General features: G+C 37.7%; 1 protein-coding gene across 1 annotated transcript in view; it reads right to left on the bottom strand.

The window, feature by feature from the left end:
- LOC110112675 (protein high chlorophyll fluorescent 107) overlaps nt 1-10,939 on the bottom strand; it is a 43,916-nt gene that overhangs the window by 12,967 nt on the left and 20,010 nt on the right. Inside the window, exon 6 of the mRNA XM_020844976.2 lies at nt 151-261. Coding sequence (XP_020700635.1) covers nt 151-261 — 111 coding nt within the window. The remainder of the gene's footprint in view (nt 1-150; nt 262-10,939) is intronic.

Below are 10,939 nucleotides of genomic sequence, written 5' to 3' on the forward strand. Positions count from 1 at the left end.
CATTTGACAACATCCATTCAATCTACTCTTAACATTTGTAGTATGAAACAAGTATCATCCCACAACAACTATCATGACATCATAATGCTCTTATTTGTCAAATTTTTAGCAGCAAGCATAATCACAAACCAAACTCAACAATATAAGTACCTGAAGGCAACGGGCAGCACTTGCACTCTCTAAGTCAATTGATAGAGCCCTTTGATAGAGCTCTCTAGCAATATTTATGTTTCCTTCTTTCCATTCCATCCATCCCCAGGCCTAAAAAAAGTCATATATCAAAATTTGGAGAGGATATATAGCAATAAAAGAATCTATTAAATTTTTGACAGAAAAGAAAGTCTCACTATAGCCAGAACTACAACAATACTAAACTTTAAAAAAAGGTACTTAAAATGATCTAATATGTGCGGAATATTTATTATTTTCATATGCTTTTAGTACAATTATTTTTTTCATGAAGGTAAAGAAAAAAAAATGAAGACATAAATAGTTCCATTTGAAAGTAAGAAAACACTTAGCTTCATTATTGAATGAGTTTGCAAATTAGTCCTACACAGAAAGCAATATATTCTACTCTCCCATGACTAATGTATAATCATGGGAAAGACAAAACATAACAAGATGTTTCAAGCACAACCTTTTCCAACTCAACTACATTTAAAAAAAAAAAACTACTAGCAGACAACTTTTTTCCCACTATTGGTAAATGCTTCCCTCATTGATGAAATGTCATTGCAACTTTTCATCAATGAGGGAAGCATCTACCAATATTTCAAACGTGATTCCTACATGAAATTTGCTGAATTATTGACGAGAAAATAAAAGAAAACTTTGTTTGACACTTATCCCGCAGAGACATGGTCAAGGTCTTATGGTCATGTTATATTATAGTTTGATGTTCTATAGTAAAGTTTATTTAAAGACATCATAAATGTAATCCGATCATAAATCATGTATGTCAATGATGCAAAATCAACATGGAACGGAGCATCCTTGGTGCCATTTGCTTGGCGTAAAGCACATGTTCAGAATGACACATGCTATTTGAGCCATATAGAGGCAATAGTGCATGGCGCAAAACATGGTGGTCACTATTTTTTTATTTTAAATTTAAGATTAATATTTATATTTATATTTATTAATTTTATCATTTTTTATTAACTTAATAGTACCATCATTACATATAAATGTACCTTAATTTCTAAAAAAGATGGCAGAATTTATTTATGAAATATCTTTTATGTTTATCAAAATAATTGATGCAACATATATTTATTTATTATTCACAATGTCACTCACATATTTAAAACGAAGCTAAAAAGTTCACATATCTACTTCCTCACAGGCATTCGAATGAATGTCATATATAGTTCAAATAAAAAAAAATGTATAAAATTATGTAATATTGCAAATAAATATGATAATAATTACATGACATGTATTTTTTGTGGAAAATAAGGAGGATTATGAATTAGGAGAAGATGCACATGAAGGAAATGAGTCATATTTAGCATTTGATGATGATGATAACTTTCAGAAAGACAAGTTTAATTTCTGACAGAACAAATAGACTTAGAAAAAATTATTACAATGTTTTCAATTTTAAATGGTTGGGATGTTGATTACTTAAACTTAAACTTCAAGTTTAATGATTTTATTATAATGATGATTTAATTTTCCATTTAATAGCACTTCATATTAATATCTATTTGTGTTTACAATTATTTAATACATGCATCATATGTAAAATGGCGTGCGTCGTGCCATTTGTTATGCGTTATGGTGCCATGGGGAACTTTGTATTATGGTGAACCATTAACAGTTGACAAGTATGCCATAAATTGAGGTGATCAAATAAAAGAATAATTTGCTTGAAGAAAATTGACATGTTAATAACCTATATCACTAATAATAGTGATAGATTATGCATGTTGAAACAAGTTAAGCAAGGAATGAAAAAGGTTTACATGACTAAAGAAGAATTAAAGTTAGCCATTATAAATATCTTATTTGTAATTACAAATATTAAAATAGGTATTAAGCTAAGGCAGCTGACATTTAATGATTACTTGGAAGATCAAATTGTGCAAGGCAAATGTGAGTTTATTTGTTCATTTATTTATATGAGATAATTTATTACTATCAGACCATATAAATACTTACTTGTTCATTTATTTATATGAGATGATTTATTGTTATCAAGCCATAACTACAAATAGTTTACATTAATTTATCTATTTCAATGCAAAACAATTTATCATACTGAAATAAATAAAGTACCTGTTCCCACTCTATGCTATAAATGTTTTTATCATATTACATAATATTTTCTCATAAAAAGGTAATGCATGCTAAGAAGTATGCAAATAAAATGATGCATATAAGAGTGTTTGCATGTGTATATTGATAAAAGAAGCTCTCATTTCACTCCTTTTCTTTTTCTCTTGAAGAGTGCTTGTAGGGAGAGAAACCCATGAGAGGAGGTGACCAGAGTTCACCTCCACACTCAAACAAGACTAGCGTTGAGGATTTTTCAGGTGGTGATGGCAATAGCACACTCACGGGAAGGACAGCGAGGTCGTTCAGGAAAAATGAAATAGAGAGACTCGATGATGAGGACATCGACAGACGCTACCAACATGTTTATCGCCGGCGAAACCGCAGATCGACGGCCACGATTCAGCGCCTCTATTTTTGATTTAGATGTCATGATGTATTTTTATTATTATCTTGTTTTATTTACTGTCTTTTCATTTTTACCCCTGTGGGGAGTTATTTTATCATTGTAGCCCAGAGGGCAATTTGGTATTTTCTCTTTGTATGAGTTGAGACCTATATATAGTGGTCTCATGTATTGTTTTGAGGTTAATGAATATTATGAGTGAAAATTTGTTTTGAATATCTTGTCTTCTTCTTCTTCTTGTGGAGAGTTAGAGAGGAGAACGAGAGCCCAATGAAGGGCGCAAAGCAATACCCACCAGTCATTGGAAGAGTCTGTGGCTCGTGGTCTATCCCCAACATTCGATCCCCCTTCCTTCTCCCCCAACCTGCCGGCCTTAGCTTCCTCTTGGCCGCCGGCCACCCCAACACCCCATCCGTCCGTGAACCTTTCAACCAACGACCTCATCTCCCATTCCCCTCGAATTCAAATTTTGAAAATTCAAAATTTGAATTTCAAAATCTTTCCAATTTTGGAATTTCAAATTAGAAAAGTTTTAAATCCGTTTTCATGACGAAATTCAAATTCAAACGGATTTTGTTTTAATCCTTCTTAAACCTCATGAACCAAATTTGGAAACCATTTACTTGCTCCCACGCCAATTTCCCCCCTCTAGAAGCCGCCGACCACATCTTTGGTGGAGCCCCATTAATGCCCCATTAAGGCATTGATTCCACTTGAATTAGAAATTGACTCCAAATAATTTTCCCTCCTAAATTACTTAAAACTGAAATCAACTTTCAGTTTTAAGTTTTTAAACCTCTTCCCTCCCTCTATAGACCGCCAGCCCCTTTCATTGGTTTCCCCTCATTGACCCCCACTTAATGTCTTAATTGCTTGATTTGAAATTTCAAATTCAAGTCAATTTTCCCTCCAACTTAATCAAAACTGAAATTACTTCAGATTTTGATTAATTCCCTAATACAAGTCATCTAAACCTAAATTGTTTTCAAGCCTTGTTCCTCCCTACACCCGCCAGCCACCCTTCTCCCTTGGAATCCCGCCGTCCCCCACCCTCTCTCTTCCGTCTCTTGAATCAAGAGTCCAAGAGGGAACAAAGGCAACGTCTTCCATCTCCGTTTGAATGACGCATGGCGGATCCGGAGCTTGAGTGGGGTCTTGTATTCAACGCCGACGGAAGCATCAACATCCTAAGATCTCCGTGCTTTGACGTGGGATTTGAAGACGAAACTACTGTTGAAGAATATTTGGAGCGAGTCGTCCCTATTCTTGCAAGCATCATCAACCGACGTTTCTCAAGCTACGATTGGAGCCTCGTCGGCCACCCACTGCGTCCTTCTCAGTAGGCTACCTCTCCACCAACAAAGTTCATCGGCGCCATCTTCGTAGTGGTAATATCTCTCATTATTTGGCTCATCTTTCTCCGCTAAAGCCTACAAATAGTTGAGCGAGAAGGCCTTGAGGTGAAATTCTCATTGCTAAGTATTGGATTTTGTTGATTGTACTTTGCATTTAAATCTCCTTGAAATTTGAATGAACAGCCTTGGTTAATTTCTCTATTGCTAATCTTTGGCCTAAGCAAGTTAAATTTTTCTAATTCTTAATTCTCTCTTGCAAGATCAAAATAAATTTATAAGAGCAAAACTTAAAACAATTCTCTTTTTATTTCTAACCGTAACTCCTAGTAGTTTCACATCACTCGATCCTCTTCAAAGAAGGTTTTTGGACGAGACCTTAACCACTACATTGCTGCTACATCGAAGCATTAAGGAAGTTCAAATCCAGCTACGTCGATGCACAATGATAGTTTGAATCCATCCCTTACCGCTAGAGGGAATATCGAAGGTGTAGTTCAATCTGATTCATCATCTATGGAGATCGACCAAGTTCAGCCATGGAGCAGGATAGTTATAATACCTAAAATTCTCATAAGCTTAAATATTCCCAAAAAAATTATACCCATTTTTTGTTCATTCCAAACTTTAGTGAAATCATTTTTATTTCATTCTATGCTTCATTTCAATCATTATGATACATTAGAACATATAGAAATGATCAACGTAAATTGATTTCTATGCATAATTGCATTTCTCTTAAGTTTTAATTTAATTTTATTGTACATCTATTAATGTACTGTAGAAATAGATTTTTTTGGGGTGATTGAGGCGATCTAGTCGGTAGAATATTTAACTAAATTGTATAATTAAATACATATAACCCCTTACGCCCTTCTTCTCCTTACTCAAACAGAAGAGGGCAGAAGCAGCAACTGTGGGCGAGGAGGCTACTAGTGGCACTGTGGCGAAGGTAGTAGAGCAAAATTACTGTAAAAGCATTATTGTAGCAACCAAAAAAGGAAAATAAAAGAGAAAGGAGAAAAGAAATGGGGAAGAAAAGAAAGGAAAGAAGGAAGAGGAAATTAGGCACAAAAGTTTTATTGTGTTCGATTCACGTGTTGGAATAAAAAAACTTGAATGAGGAATAATTTAACTGAGGTAAAATTTAATTTGAGATTTGTTGTAAATTGGATTTCTAAACTAGGAGTTATTTATAATTTGTGAAAATCTTGGTTTATTTAGGTTATTTACAAAAGGAAAAGAAGTCGCGGTATCGTAAGGAATCAAATCTATCTTGCTAACCCTTAGAAAGAACAATTTTTATGTCTAAATTTTATAATATTTCTTCATATAAAGTATATGATGAAAATTCTAGTAATGATGAAAGTTCTAGTAATTCTAGTCAAGAAATGAACTTAAGTTCAAGTCCAATCCTTCTCCTTGATAGAATGGGAGTCGACCCGACTTGAACCAATGAACAAATATACGGCCGCAGCATCGACCGGGATTTTTGGTTTTATATGTTCATATTAGGCCTTCAAGGCCTATAACTAAGAAAATTCACCAATAAAAACATAAAACCAATAAAAAAATCCGATCCTCTATCAGCAAGTAGATATAGTTGATAAGGTTCAATCAACAAGTGAAATCACCAATAAAAACCCTGATGATGGCCATGTTAAATGTTTATCTCAACCAAAGGGAATCATATTTTTTTAAATGTCCTCAAACTTCCATAAAATACAAATATTTTAAAATGACCTCATGTACCACGATGAGGGCTGTGTTGAACACAAATCTCAACTGGAGGGGTTAGATTCAAATATGTTATATGCCTCCCAAAAATGCCCATGAAACCCAAAAACTCCAAGAAAATATCAAATCTAAAATATTTAAAATCGAAATTAACCATCAAAACACTTAAAGAAAAACTCATCCACCATCTGCAACAATTTATCGAGGTAGAAAATTTAAATATCACTTCAACTAAGGGTGTCAATTTGGGTCAACCCGTCGGGTTCGGGTCGAACCCGACCCGACCCGGATCTAAACGGGTCAACCCGGACCCGACCCGTTTTGGCAAACGGGTCGGACATTTCAACCCGGACCCGACCCGGCCGGGTTGACCCGACCTGGCTGGGTTGCCGGGTTGACCCGACCCAATTACTCGACTTGTCGAATGTTGCCATTAAAAGAGAAGCATATTTACTAAGTTAGTGTGGCAGAGATGAGGAATGCTTAGGATGGCTATAGAGTGGCTTTAACCCTTAGAGATAGGATACGAATGAGCATATACGTCGAAAAGGTTGGAGTAGCTCTGTTAGAAGATAAGTAGAGAGAGTCGCCTTAGATGGTTTGTCACATTAAAAAGGCGCCTTACCGACGACCCAGTTAAGAGTAGTAGAGGTATTAGATTTGACTTGTGTAGAAGGTAGTGGACTAGGACCTAAAAAGACTGGTTAGAAATATTAGAATGATCCTTTCTTTATAGATTTAAACGAGAATTTTGTGCCTTTTAATAGGACACAAAAGAGAGAACAATGGATTCATGTAGCCGACCCCACGTAGTGGGATAAAGCTTGATGTTGTTTGTTGTTGTTGTTGTTGTATCTGAGTTATTAATGACTCCTAATGTTGGATAGCTGCATTATGTTTTCACTAAAGGAGAAGATGAATTTATCTTTCATCTAAGAAATATGATTAAACTTGATATTTCGGTTCGTATCATGATGGGTCGCGAGCTCACATTTATTTCCAAAATAAATGTCCTGTATTATCAGGGTATTGGTATTAAAACAACTATTAAATTATCATTTCCTTATTTCATGACCACATGAGAGCTAATATTATCAAGATGCGGAATATAACGGTTGGACTGAATTTTATAATTATATTAATTAACTATAAATAATATCAAAATAATTATTCATAAATATTTTCATTAATAATGGACTCCCAAGTACATTGGGAAGGCCATTTAACCCAAAAAAATTATTCAATAAATTAAAAGCCAAAAAAATCTATTACATGTGCATTCATCATTTGATATAATATTGTTCCTTTGTTAGCATATCACTTCTACAATCATTTGATGCTCACTATCTAATTCCTCAAGTTCTTATCTCGTAAATATGATTAAATATAATATATACTATATCACTTAAATAATTGTTGACTTCTAAACCAACCAACTTCCACTCACCCAACAATCCATTACCCACATCCTCTCCCAGATGATGTACCTTCCTTTACATAACTCCTGAATTTCCTCTCTCATTTTGGAGGACACGATGCAAAACTTCCCAGACACTCGACTCCTTGCTCTCGATTTCAGGACATTATGAAACCCCAAGCCTGCTTGCAGCCTCCCGACTTCGACTCCGACCCCCACTATCCCCAATCTTCTCCTCCTGTCACACAGAAGGCTTACAAGCTGAGATGCAACTGCTCCAAACGCACTAGTCCCGACCAAGGCCGCCCACTTCCTCCTTACCGTCCTGCAGACCTGAAACCGACTGCTAGTCCCTACCTTATTGTACACGATCCGCCCGTCCTCAACAACTCGCAGGTTATGCGGCCCGCGTTCAGCTCGATCACCTCTTGTAGCCACAAGCCACATGTTGTTGTCGTGAATCTGCAAGCGAACCCTATTCCTCATTCCCATCTGTTTGGCTCGTGTGACTATGCTCGATCCTGACCGTTTTTCATAGATCTGTTCTTTGTTGTTTGAAACAACAAGTGAAGGAAGCTAGTGAAGGGAGAATTTATTTGTATATTATTTTTTAATGTCATTATGGTAATAATAATTATAATTATAATAGAAAAACTAGAAAGCCTCACAATCATTTCATTCGGTGCCGAGTCGAAGACACACCTGAGTCAATTTGTTCCCCCGAAGCCCATCGGCTGTCGTTTTGATCCAGCTGAGTGGACCCAATTGGCAAGCGCCCGTCCCTATGGGCTCCAAAAATTCAACGGCCCATGGCTTCCTCCACGTTCGAGGGAGTTTTAACGAGTTAAGTTTTGAGTGCAAATTTCACAAGGCAGATTGGGTTTTGCAGATAAAGTTCTACCCAAAGATTTTGCTCTCATTTTGCGAAGGAAATTTAAGATATGTGTTTATGGTTTTCTATAGGTGCTATGTTCCCTGTTATTAATTACTGGATTGAGGACATCGTCAGAGATTTTCGACACAGTACCCATCAGGAGACGCGGGTGAGATCGCGGCCACGATCATTTGAGTTTTATTTGAGTATTTATATTAGTAGTTTATTTGATTTTATGTTTTTTCGTTTTTGCCCTTATGTGTATTTAGTCGTATTGTAGCCAAGGGGCATTTTGTCTTTTATTTTCTTTGTCATTTGATGGCCTATATATATGGCCCTTTCTCATTGTAATAGTTTAGTTTGGATGAAATGAAATGTTACTACTTATTCTCTTTGTGAGTTCTCCTCCAAGATCTCTTAGTGAGTTCGCCGGATGTAAGACTAGATCTCTTTGTTGAAGTTCTAGTTCGCTTGGAAGATACTTAGATCTCTTTGTTGAGTTCTTAGTTTCTCGAATTATCTAATCTTGTGGGGAAAAATCAACGTTGGAGACAAGCGAGGTTAAATAATCGTAGTCATCGAAGCCTTGAAAATTCCTCTCTTCCTTTTTCCCTTGCTCTTGACCGCCGCCCACGCCAAAGTAACTCAAAGCACGCCAGCCACCCTGCCTCCATCTTCCGCCGCCAGCTCAGTCGCCGCAGACCACCTCCTGCCGGGCCAGCGCCGGCCCCCGCCGGCCTTAGCCAGCAGCCCCCCTTACCGCCGCCTTACCCCATCTTGAATCCATTAGCCATCTTGAATTTCAAACCCAATTGATTAAACACTTTCCTTAAATTGGTGCCCCTTCATTAAGCGAGCCCATAATGAAATTAAAGTCAAATGAAATTCAAAATATTTATTTCCCTTTCATATATTAAGGAATCTTGAATTTACTTAAAATACTTAATTAAAATCTGAAATAACAATTCAGATTTATTTCATTTATCTACTTAAACTTTTGGGCCCCACCCTCTTTACTCCAAAAATTCTCCTTTTCTACTCTATGTGGACCCGACCACCTTTCATTGGCCGATCTTTCTCTCTCCTAATCACAATAATAGAACTCACTAAATCAGCCCAAATCTTTCCCTTATATGCCGCCCCCCATCAATCCCCCCTATGTGGAATTTATTTTTAGAATTCATTCAAATTAATCCTCCCCTCTTTCCAAAACTGAAATTATTTCAGATTCAGTTTTTTTTTTTTTTTGTTTTCTTGGAAGCCTTTCTCTTAAGCAAGCATCTCAAGGGGTCAAGAAGAGAGTCTTCACATCACATGACGGCCGATCCTACGACATCGACCACGGCTTCGATCTTTGAATGATCAAGGAAGAACGTTATTAAGACGTTGGGATGCTCACTAGTATCCATGGACTATCCGCCACAAGCTACCATTTAACGGAACTACACTTTGCTGCGCCATTTGTCTTCCTAGTTTTGCATCGCTCGCTTGGCTCTCAATCTTCCTTCCATTAAAAGTGACGACCAACAAGATTAGGAGTGAGAGACCAAGGTGAAAAGTTCTATTTGTTAATTGTGTGATTATTGTTCTCTTCTCCCATAACATTACATCTATTTCTATGTTGTCAAATTTGATATTGTCCTCATTAATCTAGTTGTAACCACATGCCTTACTTAATTTCGACTTGATATTCGAAGAACTTATTTGGGTGAACATTAATCTATAACTAGCAAAGCTTTAACAATCTTATATTGAACTCCTCAAGCAGTTTCTGTTTCCATGCATACGTTTCACATCAATTACCCTTCCCGATAACGAGAGAGAAACTTCTCGATTAAGGCTAGTTATCAATTAGATACATAGAGATATGTGATATTCTAGCGATATAGTAGCATCTTGGGTTCGTATTTGAAAAATTTGATATTTAAAATTTAAACACTTACACCATCTTGCACATTAAAGCGGATGGTGGGGGGGGGGATGATGATGAGCCCGATCAAGACCTCATGGTTCCGTTATCCCGGACTATCGTGGTCCATGGTCTACTTAGTCAGAGGAGGTAGTTGACTCAACCTGAACAGAAGGATCCTTGTTGGCAACCATCAGTTGCTTCGTCCAGGGTTTCTTTGTAGACTTGGGATGAGTATTTATCTGGGGGACAAATTTGAATCCATCTTAGATGATAGAGGGCTTTTGTGCCTTATCAGTTATATCTATTGACTCATATCTCAAGGATTTAGTGCCATTGGAGAGCATACGGGGCTTTGGCCATGACCGTAATTTATTAGCGTCATTTGGTGGCAAGCCTCTCGATTCAAAAGAGCCTCGGTCATAACCGTTTACCTGCAGTGTCATTTTGGCAGCAAAATCGCCTTTTAGAGTACACGTGCCACATTCTCGCTGACAAGAGACTGTTTGAGAAATGAATCTTAGTGATATTTTTTGACCAGACATAGTTCTTTGTGAGTTGAAGTTAGGTGGTGTCAACTTTTGACCCGACCCGAAAAATCCGGGTTGAACCCGACCCGTTTGACGGGTCCGGGTTCGGGTTCGTAAATTTGATATGTTTGATTAAAACGGGTTCGGTCGGGTTGACCCGGAGGGTTGCCGGGTCAACCCGACAACCCGTTTAATTTAAAAAAATTTGAAATTTCCGCCGGTGCCGCTGCCCCAGCCCGAGCTGCCCGCTGCCCGCGTCCGCCTGCCCAGCCCGAGCTGCCCGCTTCGCCATGCCGCGTGCCGGGCGCAGCCCGCGCTTCGCCTTCGTGTGCGCATGCCGTCCCCGCTGCCGCCGTTGCGCGCTTTCGCCGCGCTGCCGTCGCCAGTCCCAGCTAGCTGAATCGCGTGCCCGGCGCCGACACTACGAAGAAGGC

The sequence above is a fragment of the Dendrobium catenatum genome, unplaced genomic scaffold (assembly GCF_001605985.2).
Source record: "Dendrobium catenatum unplaced genomic scaffold, ASM160598v2 fragScaff_scaffold_627, whole genome shotgun sequence".
NCBI lineage: Eukaryota > Viridiplantae > Streptophyta > Magnoliopsida > Asparagales > Orchidaceae > Dendrobium > Dendrobium catenatum.